Raw genomic sequence first — 18768 nt, 5'->3', positions numbered from 1 at the left:
AAAAGTATTAATAAAACATTTTTTTTTCTTCCTGCAGTCTCAGATGTACATTCAGGGCTTGTTCTCCCAAAACGAGCACCAACTCCACTCCCAGTCGGGGGAAAATCCCTCGAGCGAAACCGACGACGAGTTCAGCGACCACGAGGGCGAGAGCCCCTCGTTCGAAGGAAGGGGAAACCCCTGTGGCGGGAGGAAGCGCGCCAGGGTGGACTGCATGTTCCCGCCGGACGTCGACCCCAAGAAGCGGCCCATCGGTCAGAACGGACTCCCTTGCTCCGTGTTGAGGTTTGAAATTAAAATTAACTATTTTTAAATTAATCAAGGATGATATATTGGATAGTAGTGTTTGCTCAGTGCTAAAAAATACAAGGTCTTTCTTGCTCAGTGCCCAGGTTTTTATTATTGTTTATTTTATTATATGTTTTGGTTTTAAGAAAACAAACAGAGAGATCTTAACTGCTGGAGGAGTTAGTTGGTTTGTAAAATGAATTTTCGAAAGAATAAATTCATTGTTTATTTTATAGTTGTTTGAATGTTTTTAATGTTGACACTTGTGTGTTTCATGCTGTTTATTGTTATTTTTGAGGAACCTTGTAGGTGAAACGTTGTCGGCTCAGTAACAGTTAAACTTGTGTCGATGTTAATTTTGAATACAAAGAAAATTTTAAATACTAATTTAAACTTGCAAAAACGTCTGTTGAACGCGGAAACGTTTGAACTGAATAAACTAGTTTCAATAAACTGAACTTGACAATGTAACATACACTGACAGATGCAAGAAAGACCTGATCAAGCTGCGTAAATCGGGTGAGGCTTTTATTCAGGACGCACCCTGCTCCGAACTAGGCATCGGCAAGAACACTTCAGGTAACTAATGTTTATAACGAATATATAATAAGTAGGTAACAATGATATAATTTACATTACGCTTCCAAATTTTAAGTAGTGGAACAATAGTCATGTTAAAAACTGATCAAATAGTATAGAAATGATATCATTTACAGGTAATACATATATATGTATTTTATAGGTTGCAAAGAATAAAAAATAATAGTTGATGAAATAGTAGTAGTAGTTAGTGAAACAGTTAATATGATATACAATTCATAAATTTAACAGGAAGTTCGCTTCCTAGATGCAGAGAGTGCAGGGCCAACAAGAGAAGTGAGGAAACTGGATTCTGCAGGTTCTACTGGTTCAGAAAGTTTGTATTTTAATTGTTAAGTTTTTTTTAGATTTTTTTCATATACTTCATTACATTCTACTGGTTTAGAAGGTTGGTTGTCTTGAAACTTTCAAATGAATAGTTTAGCAAAACCTTTATGATTTTTTTTAACTTCTTCGTAGTTTTTTCACAAAGTTATTGCAAAATAAAAGGAAAGACTGTTTTGTTGTTTTGTACATGCTATAATAGTATTAAAAAATATTGCTCTATAAATACTATATGAATAATATTAAATTACCACAAATACTATTCTACCAGAGATTTTTGAAGGTTTAAGTTCTTTTCTTAATATGAAATAAAATAATATAACAATATAAAGTTTCTAGATATAAAATTACAAATATTCCTTATTTTGTATAAAATGTTCTTTCGTTTGAAGAACTATATAGAGCTGATCAATCAAATTAATATTTTAATATGTTTCTCTACTAAGCTATCAAATTATTTCTCAAAACAAATATATCAAATTTAAATTTGTTTGTTGGAAGATTGATAAATTTTAACTGATAGTTTGTTTTGAAAGTTAAGTTTCCCCGAACATTTTAAAATAAGCTTAGTCATTCATATTTCAATAAGTTTACAGTATAAAAAGTTTTAGATTGGTTTTTAAAACTTATAAATATTTCATAAAGACGAATACAAAAAAGAAAGAAACATTTATTTTATACCAATCAAAATACTTCATTTTTACTCTAAACCAATCAAATAAGTTCATTTTGGTTTTAAACCAATCAAATTGCAGGATCTCCCTACTGAACAACAATCTCCAGTCTGCTGGTTTCTGGAAACCTGAAGACGCCACTCCCAGGGACTTGGCCTTGTGGCTCCCTAAAATGTACCACAGCATCAAGAAAAAGGTGAAAAATTTAAATGTTTTTGTTATTGTTTCACATTCGTTTGACTGTTTGGTCGCAAATTTTTAAATCTAAGAGCCTTAGTTTTTAAGAATGTAGAATTAGAATAAAATTCCATACTTTCTGTAGACATCTGTTTTTTAATTCAATTATAGGATGGTGTAACATATTTCATAAATTAGTTTAAGGACAACTAAAATTTCAGTTGCAAGCTTTTCAAAATAAGTGATCTAACAGATTTATTCTAACAGATTTTAATTTAACTTAATATTTTAAACTACCAGGCGCAAGGTCTAACATCAGAGCAACGCAAGGACCTGGTTCCGGTTGAGGACCGGCCCAAGATGTCGCTCAAGTCGGCCAAGTTCGTCCTCCAGTGCATAAAACCCACCTTTTGCAGGCTGGTTGAAGAGGAAAGGAAAGTCATGAAGCTGTTGAACAAAAGTTTGTTTGTTTTGAATATTTGTAATAAACACATGTAGGTTTTTCAATAGAAAAAAAAGTTGTATGACTGCTTATTTACTTTTATTTGAATCGTTAAGTAATTTAAAAAGTTATTTTTTGTAAATAGAATATAAAAATTTGCTGAATAACAACAACAAAAAGAAAAAGAAACAAAATAATGTTTTAAAACGAGTTTTAGTGAAACATATTTAAAAAACCTTGTTTTAGTTTTTCAGTTCACATAATACATTGACAGGGTTGCCACTCGGTCAGGAAAAGTCAGGAAATCAGGAAAAGTCAGGAAAAAATTAAAAAAATGACAAAAGTCAGGAAAAGTCAGGAAAAAATGGGGGGTTTTGAAAAAAAGTCAGGAAAAGTCAGGAAATTTGATAAAATTTGAAAAAAAATTCAGATTTTGTCAGTTTCAATTTACAAAATTCCTTGTTTTCCAAAGCCTTCATAAAACTAAATTAAACTAATTAAAAGTCCTTTAAAGTCAAAAAAAAATTCCAAAATTTTCCAAGAAATTTACAAAAATATTTACTTTTATTTCCAATGCCTTTACCTGGTATACATTAGTAAAATATTCTTTATAAAATTGCAAAAATTTTCTATTAGCATATTGAACAAGTACCCTACTTGAACAAGCAGATTTTATAAACTTTTTAGTATTGATGATCTGTAGCAAGGACACTTCCATGGTGAAACTGTGATATATACACGAAAGTTTATCTAGCATAATTTTAGAATCAAAGTGTTTTTTGTTAAAATAATTGAGTTCTTTATAACTAAGCAGTTAGTTTAGTATTTTATGTAACAGGTTAATGTGTATACTTCACCTCTTTATAATTTTTTCAAAGTTGTTTAAAATTATAAATTAAGTTATAAGAGAGGTATACGCCAAGATTAAGTTTACTTATTGTTTGTATTTTTTTTAGAGTTACTTAAGTTTTTAAAGTAAATAAGAGTATATTTATTTGTTACAAATTTTATACTAAATGATAAGAGGAAAAATTTTATACAACAGGTATATAGTTTACTTTTTTATGTCTTTTATTACAGTTACTTAAGTATATTCTTTTTTAAGTGATTTTTAATTTAAGGATTTTATATTAAATAGTTTAGGTAGTATTTTATTAAACTTAGTGAATAATTTATATAATTAAAACTGATTTAGAAAAGTCAGGAAAATTTTGATAAAAAGTCAGGAAAAAGTCAGGAAAAGTCAGGAAATTTTTCTCAGCTTGATCAGTGGCAACCATGCATTGAAATAAATCTAAAATTACAAATAAAAAAACTAACTGAAAAGTTTCCACTCGACGAAAGCGGAGTTTTACAAAGCAATAAAAACTACATGTTAATAAAAATTTTATTTGATTTTCAAAACACTAGACCATTGTTTGCTGTGCAAATTTGCATAAAGGGGCGCAAATTATTTCCAAGGATAAAAATTTAAACGTTGTTTTAAACAAACATTTATATTTGGGCGGTATGCATTACGTTAAAAAACTTCTTTGTTGTACTTCCCTTTTTATATATTGAAAATATGTCGGTTTTATATCTCCAACATAAAGTAAAAATCAAAGTCACTTAAAGTTAAATAAAATAAGATTTTTAGGAGAAAATTAAATGAAAATAAATTAGTTTTTAGCCTTTTTGTTTAGATTTTATACAAGGAAATAAATATATCGGTTCGTCAAAAGCGTTTTATTCTTTTAATTTAATTATTTTTCATTTATGCAAGTACATAGTATTAAAAAAACTTAAATTCATATTTTATTATATTTTTATCTGATATAAATAGACTAAAAAGTCATTTCTTAATTATTTTATTAAACTATAAAAAAGCTCTTATAAAAGATCGTCAAATTTATTTCTATTTGTGTTAAACGTTTTGAGTTGAATAAAAGGTAAATAAGTTTGACTCGTAAGTTTTGTTATATTGTGTAAAGTTAAATAAAAAAGGTATTAATCAACTGTGTAGGATTTCATATTAATAATTGACTTGTGATATAACTAAATCTACAACAAAGAGTTTACCGCCCACTCATATTATTCATTTCTTACAATTCCTTTGAAGCATTTAAAACATTTTAAAATTATTCTAAAAAGCTTAATTGAAGAATATTAACTATTTCAAACTAGTTATAAAAGTTTATAATTATAAAATTACCTCAGCTTTATTTTAGTTATAACTTTTTTTGCAAGCAAATATTTGTATTTATATCTTACAAATGCATATTATTTAATGATATATTTCTACAGACTTATGCAAGGAAGTAAATACTTTTACAGACGTATAACACAAATACATCTGTAAGCAAATATGCTTATTTATGCTCTACAAATGCATATTAGTTATTACATATCATTATCTACAGACATATGCAAGCAAATGTATAAGATTTAATAATATATACTTAATTTAAACACTAATATTAAACAGACGTGTGCAAGTAAGGACATATAATTATTTTTACAGGTACTGTTAATTTAAAAAATATATACTTAGTTAGACGTACTCAAGCGATTACATACATTTTTAACAGATAAAAAAAGATACATGTTTATATTTACACACTTATTTAGTTCAAACATATTTCTACAAATGTGTTCAAAAAACCTAACTTATACAGTTGTATGCAAATAATATTTATTTATATCTTACAAATACTTATATATATACATTTTTTTAAAACATATACATCTTATTACAGACGTATGCAAGCAAATATACTGGAAACGGCCGGTGACGGGGGTGAGAGAGATGTGTGACGCGTGCGAGACAACCGTGTTCAACCTCCACTTCACCTGCTCACTGTGCGGATTCCTCGTTTGTTGCGAATGTTACCTCGCCAGGTATGTGTTGTGCTTTTTAAATGTTAAGTTTTAAGTGGCAATTCAAGATTTTAAAAGGAGACATGTCTTAAAAGTCAATTTAAGACTGAAAATTATGACCAATCTAACAGAGAGGATCCAATTAATAAAGATTGTAATGGTTAAAAATGTATGAAATTTATTTATTAAGATGATAAACTTACAACGAATCATAGTTATCAGAGTATTAGATGTTGAGACATGATATATGTTTAATCATATCTCAGCATCTTAATGACACTTTTAAATCATTAATTTTGTATTAATTTGTTTTTCATTAACTTATGACATACTAGCACGTTAAAAAAAAATTGCAGTCGTGTTCGATTTATAAATGTTTGTAACTAAATGTACAACTTCACATGAGATACACGTTTTAATTTTGTTATATTTCCTTTACTTTATTATAACAGGACATCAGTGATGACGTTAGAAGAAATGCACCAGTACGACAGCAATCCCAGGAACCAGGACCGGTGGATCAGATGCCAGAAAAATAAATTTCACGATCCGCAAAACTTGATGCCAACTCAACTGATTCCAAGGTTTTTTTATTTGTTTTAATATTATTTGTTTGAGTAAAAATGAATCAACTTAATTATCCACAAAGTTTTTTTTTCTATTTTATTACTAGGCTGTGTTAATTTACTGTTTTTTAAACAATTAATTGACAATAATTAAATACATTTTAATAGGCACTGTACTATCTTATATCAGATAATTTAAATAAATAACAAAACAAATATAAATTAAATATTTTTCAGCACTGTGTTATTCGACATGTCCGATATGGTGCACGAGGTTAGCAACAAGTGGTTGCTAAGCAACCAGTGCCACTGTCACGACCTTTCGAAAGACCCCTCAACGATGCGCCCCAACAACAACCTGAAGAGCTTCATCGAAAGTATGACGTCACAATCAAGCAAGGACGACCCCACACCGCTGCTGAAAAATTCATGTGAGTTTTTGAATAATATTTATTTTTTACAATAATTTTATTTAAGATTAGGTAATATTTTACAAAACTACTGTTAGTTTTAGAATAATAAAATAACAAAAAGTTGAAAAATTAAAAAAAAAACTTTCGTTTTCAGATATGATTTAAATTAGTAATGAGCTGTTGAGTTTTAAAATGTAATAAGACAAATAAATAGTAAGTTTATTTAAATTCAAAATTATTCTATTAGACTGAAGTGTTTAATAAAAACTAATTTAACTTAAGTACTATAAATTGTAAAATTATTTTAATATAAATAACAGCATTCAGTAAGTTTGTTAAAATACAATAATAGACGTTTCGCACACACACAATTCATATTAGTTGAAATTTAATAAAAGTTCATTTGTTTCCTTTTTTTCACAAAATGAAAATTTTTAAGACCAAACTGACTAAAAATTATTTTTCTGACTTTACATAACAAGAAATAAAAACAACACAAAAAACATTTCCCGAGTTCAAACACATTTTATTTTTCAACTTTTTATTTGCACTAAAAACACAGACAAAAACATGCTGACATTTAAACAAATAGAACAAAAATAAATGTTGTTTTGTAACGAAAACTGCAGACTGGCGAAATGTGACCAGAATTTAAGTATACTCGGTTGAACTGAACTGAAATTTATCCAAACAAAACAATTGATTTTTTGCACGCGGAATTTTTACGTAATATGTTATGGAGCGTTGTACAAATGTTATTAGTTGTTTATTTAATTGAGCTTTATAACATACTATATTATTTGTTATAACATTTATTTTTTACAATTTTTTACAATTTTTTTTTACTTTAAGCATTACAAGAAATATTAACAAATTTTACAAAGTATTAGTATGTTCAAATTAAATTTAGATAAAAGTGTAAGTATAAGATTTCAATATTAGAAAACAAAACTTAATTATTTTTGTAATTTGTTTTTAGTTGGATTCGACTCACAAGAATGCAGCAAAGTTAACCTGACTAGAGAAGTGTGAGTTATTATTGTTTTTAATTTATTAAAATTTTTACATATATTTTGTTTATTTATTTAAAAAACTTGTAGTCACTTTTTAGTACTTTTTATGGTATGAATAAGTTTTTTATCTTAAATGTATTTAATTTACCAAAGATTTAAAAAAATGAAGGTATATCAAATTAAATTTAGGTATTTAATACTTCCAATATCTTGTGACTAAAAATAGGCTAAATTTGTTATAATAACAAACATTTTGTTGATTTAAAATTAATTTATATCAATTTACATAAAAACATTCTATTTATATATTCTTCAGTCACGCCTAATTAATAATAAGATTGAAATTTATTTTGATGTTCATGTTTGTACGTACATGTAAGCAAACAAGTTAATTCGATTAATTAGATCATTAAAATAATTAAAAAGTGAAGTTTTTATTTAGACTGTAAATTTATGTTCTAATTAACCAAATGGAAGTGTTTTTACAAGTATGACTTAAAATTTTTGTTAAACTCTAAAACAACAATCTTTATAAATTTTTCACTATGTTTAAATAAAAAGTGTTTAAGCATGATTTTAGTAAATGTGAATATATCTCAATTAGAATGAAATTCAAATAACTAAACTAAATTTAATGTGAATGTTTCTGATTTGTAGCTATTTTATTAGTGTCAAACAAGTATAAGTTCAAATGAAAATTATATTTTAAAATACTGTAAATAAATAAACAAATTTATAAATACAACAGCACAAAAATAAGTATTTGTAATTATCAGTGTGAAAGCATTAATCTTTATGTAAGTGTTTTATGTAGTACATTTTTTTTAAAAGTGTCAAATAAGTACAAGATCAAACATAATATAAATAAATATTTCTAATGATTAATAATTTCATCAGTGTGAAGCAAGTGAAGCAACACGAGGATTACACAGCGCTCGACTGGCTTGCATCGATCGCTTCTCACGAGAGAAGAGCTCAGGAACAATCTACTAATAATGATTCCGATAAAATATCAGAGGAAAATTCCAATGATGACGATGATGATTCGACCAGTTCCAACAAATGTTTGTTATTATTTATTGTTACTAAGATGTATAAATATGTATAATAATTATAGCTTTGAATAAATATACTATTTTATTTTTCAATTGATATATTGATAAGAAACTTGAATGCTAAACATTCTTTAATAAATCTAATCAAACAGTTAATTAAAGCATAAATTTAACAGAAAAAAATATAATTAATTATAAGCAACTTTTCCTAGTTTTGTTTTTACATGTTTCAGTCAAATATAACAAGCTGTTGGTATAAGATAGATAAAAATACATTCCTATTTCAAATTTTCCAATAAAACAAAAATACTTTTAAAACTCATTTAGACAAAAACATTCGTCATGTTCCGTACCATAGACAAAAGTTATTTATTGCTCGAAAACTTTTTTTTATAATTTTTTACCACAAATTGACAACATTTCAAATATTAAAAGTTAAGAAAGCAAATGAAAAAAACAGGTAGCTTTCTTAAAAACAAATTAAAAATTAAATTAACTTGGTGTAAAACCAATTATTTGCTTTGAGTTTTCATGCTTAATTTTATTTGATGTTTATCATTTAAACAAACTACAAGTTATTTTTGAATTTTCTATGCGGTTACTTATTTTAAGTGTAAATATTTTTACAAGAATAAAATTTAAATATCTTGAATAAAAACAGTTTTATTTTGCTTTGAGCGATTTAGTTATAGTCAGTTTGACTTTTAAAAACTTTAGTTTTTCATGTGGTTAAAATAGTTTTTTGAAACTTAGTTTACTAAACTTGAAACTGCTATGATAAAAACAATTATTTGAACCTAAAATTAAACTCACAGTAAAAACTCATAAAATAGTCAAACACCTATATAAATCGTAATTTGTATTTAGATCTCATACTTAATTTAAAAAAAAAATAATTTATTTAATTCTAAGAAAGAATGAGCCAAAGATGAGTTTGCTGACTTTTTTCGTTTTAACATTTGTACATCACACTAAAATCATAACGGTTATGACGTAACAATTAGTCTCCTTGATCATTAAACAATTATACATACAATACATCATTTTTTAAACACCTGCTAGTTTTAATCATTTCGTGTTATGACGTAACAGCATCCAGCTGCACGTCACCGGATTGCACAACGTCACCCAATAACGATGACGTCACGAAATGTCCGCGCAGGTGGTTCTGCCATGGCAACCTGTTGAACATTGTCGACCCGGATGTTCCTGGGGCGTTCAATTTGTTCCAGAACGCGTGGAACTACGGTTCCGTTAGTTTGTTTTAATTATACATATATATAATTACTCGTTTTAAGTTCATTTGTTTAAAATACGTTTAATTTATGTTCAAAAATTAAATTTGAACTTTTGTTAAACAGTGTTTATTTTTATACTATTAATGAAACATTTTAAAAAGTATATATAGTTTGTTTTGTTGCCTATTTTTATTCATTTTTTAAAAGGCTTATGTCTAATTAATCAAAATTTAATTGCTCTAATGAATATGTGTATATAAAAACAATAAAGGTAAGCAACAAAAGCATTCAATATAAAACAGCAGTTAGCTTATAAATCAAATATATTCAACAACAAATGTACTGTATTTTAGTACAACCATCAATACAAAATCCTAATAAACTCAGTTTTTTTTTTCAAATTCCACAACAAATGTAATATTGCAGCCAATACTGGTGAGCGGAGCGCAGAACAAGCTGAACACCGAAATTTGGAAACCTTCACGCATGAATGAAGATCACGGATCGGAAGACGCCGGCGAAGCGTTGATCAACTGTTTCGACAACACCGTTGTAAGGGGAAGGTAAGAAAATATTAAATTTATTATGTTTATTTATTTAGAAGCTCTGATCAATTGTTTCGATAAAACGGTCGTAAATGGAATGTAATAGTTTAAATAGTCAATTAAATTGAGATTTTTGAAAGTTAACTAGTTTTCAATAAATAAAAATAAATAAATTTAACTAATTTAAAAAAAAATGTTCAAATAATTATTTTAATTTTTTAGGAATTACTGAGGTGTGTTTAAAATACTAATTAGTTATCACAATAAGATCTCAGATTTCTAAAGAGAATTTTGATTAATAAATACTTTTTCACAGGAAAATATCTGATTTCTGGAAGGGGTTCGAGTGCATTGGCAAGCGATTGAAGGACGCTGAAGGAAGACCGATGATTTTGAAACTGAAGGACTGGCCCACCACGGAGGACTTTCTGGACAAGATGCCCGAGAGGTTCCGGGACATCATGAAGGCGCTGCCCATGAAACAGTACACTTCCAGAGACGGGGTCTGTTTATTATTTACATGTTTTGATACAATATATTAAAAAAATTAAGCCTGTTATATAAGAAATCCATTTGAATAAAGATTAGGTAAGATTTGAAAAATGATACATTCAGGGGTCACCTTCCTTTCTTCTTCTCATGAAATTTTTATTTCCAGGATTATATGTTTCCAAAATTCTGAAAAACAATAAAGTTTTTTTACAGGAACGTTACTAACATGTATACATTCTCACAGGAACTCAACATAGCCCGTCACCTGCCCTCGTTCTTCGTCAGACCCGACCTGGGTCCGAAGGCTTACATCGCGTACGGTTGGTCGACAGCAGGGGATGATTACTACAAAGGTAATAATATAATTATATTAATAAATAATAAAATTTAAAAAAAAGTAAATAAATGATGATAAAATAAATAAATATTATTTGTTAAAGGAACCACCAATCTGCACGTTGACATTAGTGATGCAGTCAATACGCTTGTGCATGTTTCCATTCCTGATGATAATCCTCGACAGTATAAACACAATTTGAACAAGGTTTGAATTTTAATTTAGTATATGAAAAACTAAATTAAAAAATAATAAACACGATTGAACAAGGTTTAAAAACTTTAATATAAATCAATAAAATTTAAAAAAAAAGATTTATCATTTATAAAGTTATTTGAACAAGGTTTAAAAAAGGATAAATAATTAAAAAAAAAAAAAGTTTTGTTGTTTACAATTTAAGCAATGTTTTGCTTTATTTAATACTTGAAATTTGAACAAGCAGTTTAAACTAGAATAAACTATATTTTAAAAATTTATTTCAGATTTTAGTCGAAGGGGGCGTTGATGAAGAACAAATAAAAAGAGTCAAAAAAGAAAAAGCGGGAGCTTTGTGGCACGTGTACAGGCCCCAAGACACCGATAAAATTAGAATTTTCATGTCAAAAGTTAGTTGTTAATTAAAAAGTTTTAAATGTTTAATCATATTTCCAATAAAATATATTTCTCAAAGCTAATTTAAAAAAAATGTTTTTTTATTATATTTTAAGTTCCAAAACATAACAAACTTTTTTTTCCTTTTTGAAGATTAAAAATAACAATAATAATAATATTTTTTATATATATACTTAAACAGTTTAATTATTTTTATTTTTTCCCCCAGCTCTTGCGCGAAGAAGGCAAAAAGAAAGCCGACAAGAAACCCCCGCAGAGCGACAAGAAATCCCCCCAAGAAGTGAAGTGGCCCATCCACGACCAGATATACTACTTGGACCTGGACAAGAGGAAGAGGTTGTTCGAAGAGTTCGGAGTCAGGGGACTTCCCGTTTTGCAGTTCGAGGGAGATTCCGTCTTCATTCCGGCCGGCGCAGCGCACCAGGTCTGTAAAAATTAAAAAATTAAATATATTAAGTTAATGAAATGATGTAAATTATTTACAATGAAGTAATGTGTTTAGTATTTTTTAATGGAGGTATGTGAAGTGAAACACTTCATTAAACGTACATAATAAAGGTGTTCAACATACATAGAAATGAAAGTTTAAAAAAAAAATTAAGTTAATATTCATGTAGATGCAGAACATCTATATAAACATTAATTATTGGTGTTGAACGTGCGTTTAATAAGAAATAATCAATAATAATGAAATTGTATAAATGAATAATCACAGGTACTGAACATCCACGGGTGTGTGAAAGTTGCTTCCGATTTCGTTTCTCCCCAGAACGTGGACGTGTGTCTGCAGCTGACGAGGCAGTTCTCCCACCTGCCCAAGACCCACCAGAACCACCAGGACAAATTGCAGCTGAACAACATCTTGTTTCACACGGTGAAGAATCTGCTGCATTGCCACAACCACCATCAGTTGTGAATTAATAAAGTTAATAGAAAAGTTAAAAGGTTTTGAATTTTAAAATTGAAAAAAAAAACCGCTATCATTTGTGATTATATGTTAATTGAAATAGGTGACTTTTAAAATTTTTTGATGCTAGTTTTTTTTGAAAACTTGAAAAGTTTTGACAGCCCCCAATTCGATCAGATATTATATAAAAATAAAATTACTTGTGATTAGATTTTTTAAGTAAAAGTTTTTGACCTTGAACATTTAGAGAGTTTTTGGTCCTCGAAATTTGAAAAAAAAAAGTTTTGTTCCTTTGAAAAGTTTTTGCAAAATAAAAACTTTAGAATAGTAGAGTTTGAGGCACTTGAATTTTTTTGAAAATTGAAAAAAATAACCCTCAAAGTTGTTCGGTATTTATAGAGTTTTTTGAAACTGTTGAGTGTTTTACCCTCGAATATTTTTTGAAAGTTATAAAGAATTTTCGATACCAACGCTTTTCAAGCTTACAGTTATTTTTGTTTTTTAAATTTTCGTTTAAAGTTGCTGATAAAAAAACTTTTGCTGTTATACTTTTTTATTGTGTTTTTCTTTATCGCCAGTATTAAAGAAAAAAAAGAATGTTTGTACTTTGTTTAAAATAATCATAAAAACAAACTACGTTATATAATAAGACTTTAATGTTAAATATTTTTTATGACTTTTTGAATAAAAAAGTTTCAATTCAAGTATGATTTTATATATTTCAATAACTGGTAGTAACTTTTAAACTACTTGGTTTGTTAAAACTAAGTTAATTAATTCTCTTAAAAACTTTTTTTTAAACTTTTTTTATGAATAGAAACACGCTTTTGATATATCTGATAAAGTAGATATGATAACAAATTTGATTTTACTGACCAAGTAACCAAGCTCGGAAGTTATTACAACTTGAAATCTATTTTAAACAAAACATCGCTGAAATTCTACAGAACTTAAGCCTAGACTTTCGTATGCCGTGAGACAAGTTCAAGTTAACTTAAGGCTTAATCAAAGCGTATCAATAATCAGGTGAAGGGTAATTTAAAAAATTTAAGGAAAAGTGATGTTCAGTATAAGGGTTGCCAAAAAACATGGAATTTGAAAATTTAGGTATAAATATCTGGAATTTGAGAAAAAAATACATAAAAGCTTGAACAAAAATTACTAAAAGAAGCCTGTATTTTTATATTTTTGATGGGTATGTTAAACCAAAAAGTGACGGGTCATAGGAAATATTTTTCAAGTAAGAAATGTTAGGTAATGTTAAATACTAATACAAAAAAGAGAAAGGTGGTATTAACTGTATAATGTAGGAATGACGGGTAAAGTTTAGTATTGATAATGGAAACGGGTGTTTTCATTATAGGGGGTGAAAGGTGTTCACTATTTTTATGAAGGTTTTTTTTGTGTGTCTATGATAACGATAAAGGATGGTTAGTATTTTTATGTTAGATGTGATGGATGTATAGAACATTTTTGATAGGGGTGACAGATTTCTGTATTTTTATGATAGGGGTGATTGGTGTTTAGTATTTTTAATAATGGGGATGACGGGTGTTTCGTATTTTTCTGATATGAGTGACGAATGTTTAGCATTTATATGATAGTAGTTAAAGGAGCTTAGTACTTTTATGATAAGGGTGATGGATGCTAGTATTTTAATGATAAAGGTGACGCATATTAAATAACTTTATGATAATTGTGACGGATTTTTAGTATTGTTATGATAAAGGTTGAAGGGTTTTTATGATTAGGGTGACTGATATTTAGTATTTTTCTGATAGGGATTACAGATGTTTAGTATTTTTATAACAGTATTGAAGGGTGTTTTTTATTTTCATGATTTTTATGAAAAGTGTTTAGTACTTTTATGATAGGGGTAACTGATTTTTAGTCTCTTTGTGGTAGGAGTGACGGGATGTTAGTACTTTTTGATTCGGGTTGAAGGGCGTTTTGTGTTTATATTTTAGGCGTTACGGATAAGTATTTCTATGATAGGAGTGATAGGTAGTTTGTACTATTTTGATGTATAGATTTTTTTAGGTTTGACGAGTGTTAAGTAACTTTATGATCGGTGTGACGGGTATTAAGTATTTTTATAAAAGGAGTGACAAAAGTTTAGTATTTTTATGACATGGGGTTAATGCTGTTTACTACTTTTGTGATAGCAGTGACGGATGTTTAGTACTTTTTTGATTGGGGTAAAGGGTGTTTTTTAATTTATGATAAGGCAGAAGGATGTATAGTTTTTTTTATTACAGGTGTGACGGGTGTTAAGTAATTTTAAGATAGAAGTGACGCGTGCTAAGTATTTCAATGATAGTGGTGAAGGGTTTTAGTACTTTTTACGATAGGTTTGATTGGTGTTTAGACTTTTTATTAAAGGCGTAACGAATGGTAAGTATTTTTAAATAGGGATGAAGGGTTTTTAGTATTTTTATGATAAGGGTGCCTTAGTATTTTTATGAAAAGAGTAAAGGTTGTTTGGTATTTTTATCATAGCGGTGACGGACCGTTTTTATGATATGGGTGACGAATGTTTACTAGTTTTTATAATAGTATTGAAAAGTGTTTAGTATTTTAATGATCGAGTGAGGGGTTTTAGTATTTTTTGGTAGGTTCGAGGTTTTTTTAGTAATTTTATGATATACTCGTAGGGTTTTTAGTATTTTTTTTATAGGAGTCACTATTATTTTATACATATATGAAAGTAGAGGCTGGTGATTAGTACTTTTATGATGGAGGTGACGGATGTTTATTTTTTTATAATTGGGTTTAAAAGGTGTTTTGTTTTTACATAGGGGTAAAATGTGTTAAGTTTTTTATGATAGGGTAGAGTTTTTTATGATAGGGTGTCTACTATTTTTATAAAAAGGTTGACGGATGTTTAGTATTACTTTGATAGCGTTGATGAACGTTCAAAATTTTTATTATAGCGTTGATGTATGTTTAATATTTTTATTATAGGGGTGACGGGTGTTAGGTATACATAAGACAGAAATAACAAGTGATTACTTTTTCTGTGATACTGGTGAGTGGTATTTAGTATTTTGTGATAAGATTGACGATTGATTTTTACTTAGTATTTTATGTAACGGTAGGTGTAAAGTAGTTTTAAAATTGGGGTGAAGAGTATTTAGTATTTTTTAATAGGGTTGGTGGAAGTTTAGTGCTTTTTGATTATGGGTAGTGTTTAGTATATTTACGATTTTTGTGACGGAATTTCTAACACTTTTATCATAGGGGTGAAGAGTATTTTGTGATATGGTTGAAGGCTAATGGTAAAATTTTTTTGATTTGGGTGACGCGTGTTTAATATGTTTATGTAAGGGCGAAAGGAGCTTAGTTTTTTTTATAATAAAGGTGAAGGGTGTTTAGTAATTTATGATAGGGGTTAAAAGTGTTTAGTATTCTTATGATAGTGGTGACGGCTGTTGCTTCCTTAATTATTGACAATGGTGACGGATATAATGGAATAACTTCATTATAGGGTTGACGGGTGTTGAGTTTTTTTCGTAATTAAAAATAATTAAACTATAGCAAACATCTAAAGGTATGATTAAATGTTGATTTAAAGTATTGAATATTTTGAAAATTGAATTGAAAAATTTTGTAAATGTTGTCAAATTCTAGATTGCACGGCCGGCTGTTTGGATCTAGAATTTGAGAACAGTTACAAATTTTTTCTCTCATTAGGTTACCCCGAAACAGTTATTAAGAAGACAACTAAGGCAACTCAGTCCAAAATGAACCACTTACCCTCTTTCGGCCCACATCCTTGCCCAGTCTACCTCCGCCTTCCTTATATGGGTGAAAACTCAATAAGATTGGCTAAGCAAGCTTCATTAGCTATAAAATCCACCTTTAGTAGCGTTTCGGTACGTGTTGTGTACAACACCAACCGCCCGCTTAACGGAATTGGGAAAGATGCCAAACCTACCCATGATTTGAGTAATGTAGTATACATATTTAAATGTCTTTACGGAAATGACTACGAAGGTCGAACATCTCAACGTTTCCACGTCAGGCGAGAGCTGCATGTCACTAAAAAGCTAAAAAGGTTTATTTTTAATGACGACGTGAAGCCTAAAGGTGAACAGTCATCTATTCATGAGCACCTCCTCAACAACCCTGTTTGTGCTTAGAACTACCTAGATAGTAGGTTCAAAATTCTATCTCGAGCGAGAAACACTTACCATCTCTCAGTTCTAGAATCTTTGTTTATTAGAACTCGCGACCCACAAATTTGCAAACAAAGAGATTTTTACATATTAAAAATTTATAAATAGCGTGTTTTTAGTATTATTGTTGTCGTTTTTTGTTGTATTTTGTAATGTGCTTTTTATTTAGTTTAGTTTTAGGTAAAAAAAAATTCTACTATTTTAAATAATTTTGTTTTAGAAATTTTATCTTATAAATTACTTTAAATCGACCAAGTATAACTCAATTCTAAATAAAACCTTTTAAACAGACTTTTATACTTTACAACGTAACTATTTTTAGCTAAAAATTTCAAAGTTATTGTTTATAACTATATTTACACTATAACTTTATCAGTTTTTAGCAAGATTATTCTGAGGATGCGCTAAACGAAATCAACTAATAAACCTTTTTTAAATGAGTGAATTATGTTTAAATTTTTTTACTTAATTAAATATAAAAAATAACTATTCTATACAAGTAGATTTGAATGTAAGTATATTTTATGACTTGTGGAATAACAAAGTTTTTATTTAACTATGGTTAAATACTGACAGTAATTATTTAACTATTATATTTAAAATAGATAGTTTGTTATAGTTAGGTTAACTATACATTTTTAAACCTTAAGTTCACTTTGATTATAAATAACAACACGCTCTTGATACTTCTGATAAATTTGTTTTATGTAACTTTATTTTAATTATATTTTTCTATTTGGTATTTTACAATCTAATGTATTTGTTTTAAGCAAAAATAGGTAAACTTATATCTTTTGAAAAGCATTCTGAATCCAGTTAAAACAAGACCAACACGAAAGTAAGTATATGTAAGTTTTGCCTCACACATTGTATAAGCGTTTTTGCCAGAGTTTCCCGAATGTTTTCATAAGGTCCTCTTTGAAGAAATTAAAATCTTATATATTCTGACTCTATATAAATAAATAATTTGGCTTACTTTATGTACAATTAAAATAAATTTCTAAAAAGACTAGACAATTTTTTTTGCTAATCATCATTAACTCCAGATAATTTAGTGTAATTTTCAAAATTTTTCAGTAATATCTAGTTTATATTCGAAATTTTACTGTAATATCTGTACAAGTTTCAAAATTACCATTTAATATACCCAAGATTTTTTTCTGTTATCATCAACTCTAGAATATCTAGTGTAAATTTCAAGTTATGGCCTCATGGCCTCTTAACTAATCAGGGCACCCTGGTTTAGGCTTTGTGTTTTGCTTTCATGCAGAAGATTTATGCTATTTATAGGTATTGTTCGATATTATTGGGAAATATTAATTTTCTAAAGATTCTGGTATGTGTTATGACATCAAAACTAAGAAATGGACTTACTTAGTAATTATGCTGCAGTTAGTATGGGTAATAAAATGTTTAATATTGGTAGATATAATACTTCGAGTTGAGAAGTATTACACAGTATCACAAACAAGTTCGTAACCACAGAAATAACACCATACTTTAATTACAACGTTGATGGAGTGAGCATCGGTTGTAATATTTGTTTTACTTTTTAATTTTGCGATTTGAAAATTTTGTTTTAACACAACATATGATTTTTTGCTTTAAATTGCTTATTTGTCATATTAGTTTCTATAAGGTAATATTAATCTCAAATATTAGCTTCATGATAAATTAACTGTTTTATAATTATAGGTTATATTTACTATATGTTTTCAAAATTAACTTCGTAGTTTTTATAATTAAAATCCTTAGTTTATGTATGAAGACAAAATTAAGCTATTCTAGATAATTTTTTATGTAAAAAACTTCGTTAATTAAAAATGTTAATTTTTGTTATAAGGATAAGATATCATAAAAGTTTTATAAAAGCTTTGATATATGTTTTGAATAATATCAAAAATATTTTTCTTATTTTTGTACCACTTTAATCTAAAATTGCAGTAGAATAAGTAAAATTTTAACAAAAATTAAAAATTTCAACAAGTTTTTTTTTTCTAAAAACATTTTTATATATGCATCATAAAACTAATTAAAAAAGTTAAACTATA

At 27.9% G+C, this 18768-nt stretch overlaps 1 protein-coding gene across 1 annotated transcript in view; it reads left to right on the top strand.

The window, feature by feature from the left end:
- Window positions 1-13124, top strand: part of LOC145831356 (uncharacterized) — a 102193-nt gene extending 89069 nt beyond the window's left edge. The window contains exons 20-37 of the mRNA XM_082938587.1: window positions 38-285; window positions 773-867; window positions 1120-1204; window positions 1968-2082; window positions 2364-2523; window positions 5241-5382; window positions 5814-5945; window positions 6165-6358; window positions 7320-7368; window positions 8251-8417; window positions 9501-9661; window positions 10073-10209; window positions 10508-10694; window positions 10928-11036; window positions 11124-11227; window positions 11503-11625; window positions 11841-12056; window positions 12348-13124. Of these exons, the coding sequence (XP_082794713.1) occupies window positions 38-285; window positions 773-867; window positions 1120-1204; window positions 1968-2082; window positions 2364-2523; window positions 5241-5382; window positions 5814-5945; window positions 6165-6358; window positions 7320-7368; window positions 8251-8417; window positions 9501-9661; window positions 10073-10209; window positions 10508-10694; window positions 10928-11036; window positions 11124-11227; window positions 11503-11625; window positions 11841-12056; window positions 12348-12548 (2625 nt within the window). The 3' untranslated portion in view covers window positions 12549-13124. The remainder of the gene's footprint in view (window positions 1-37; window positions 286-772; window positions 868-1119; window positions 1205-1967; window positions 2083-2363; window positions 2524-5240; window positions 5383-5813; window positions 5946-6164; window positions 6359-7319; window positions 7369-8250; window positions 8418-9500; window positions 9662-10072; window positions 10210-10507; window positions 10695-10927; window positions 11037-11123; window positions 11228-11502; window positions 11626-11840; window positions 12057-12347) is intronic.
- The last annotated feature ends 5644 nt before the right edge of the window (window positions 13125-18768 follow it).

The sequence above is a fragment of the Thalia democratica genome, chromosome 3, assembly GCF_965202585.1.
Source record: "Thalia democratica chromosome 3, ktThaDemo2.hap1.1, whole genome shotgun sequence".
Taxonomy (NCBI): domain Eukaryota; kingdom Metazoa; phylum Chordata; class Thaliacea; order Salpida; family Salpidae; genus Thalia; species Thalia democratica.
The sequence above is the reverse complement of the archived record's forward strand: the minus strand, read 5'-3'. Positions and strand labels throughout refer to the sequence as shown.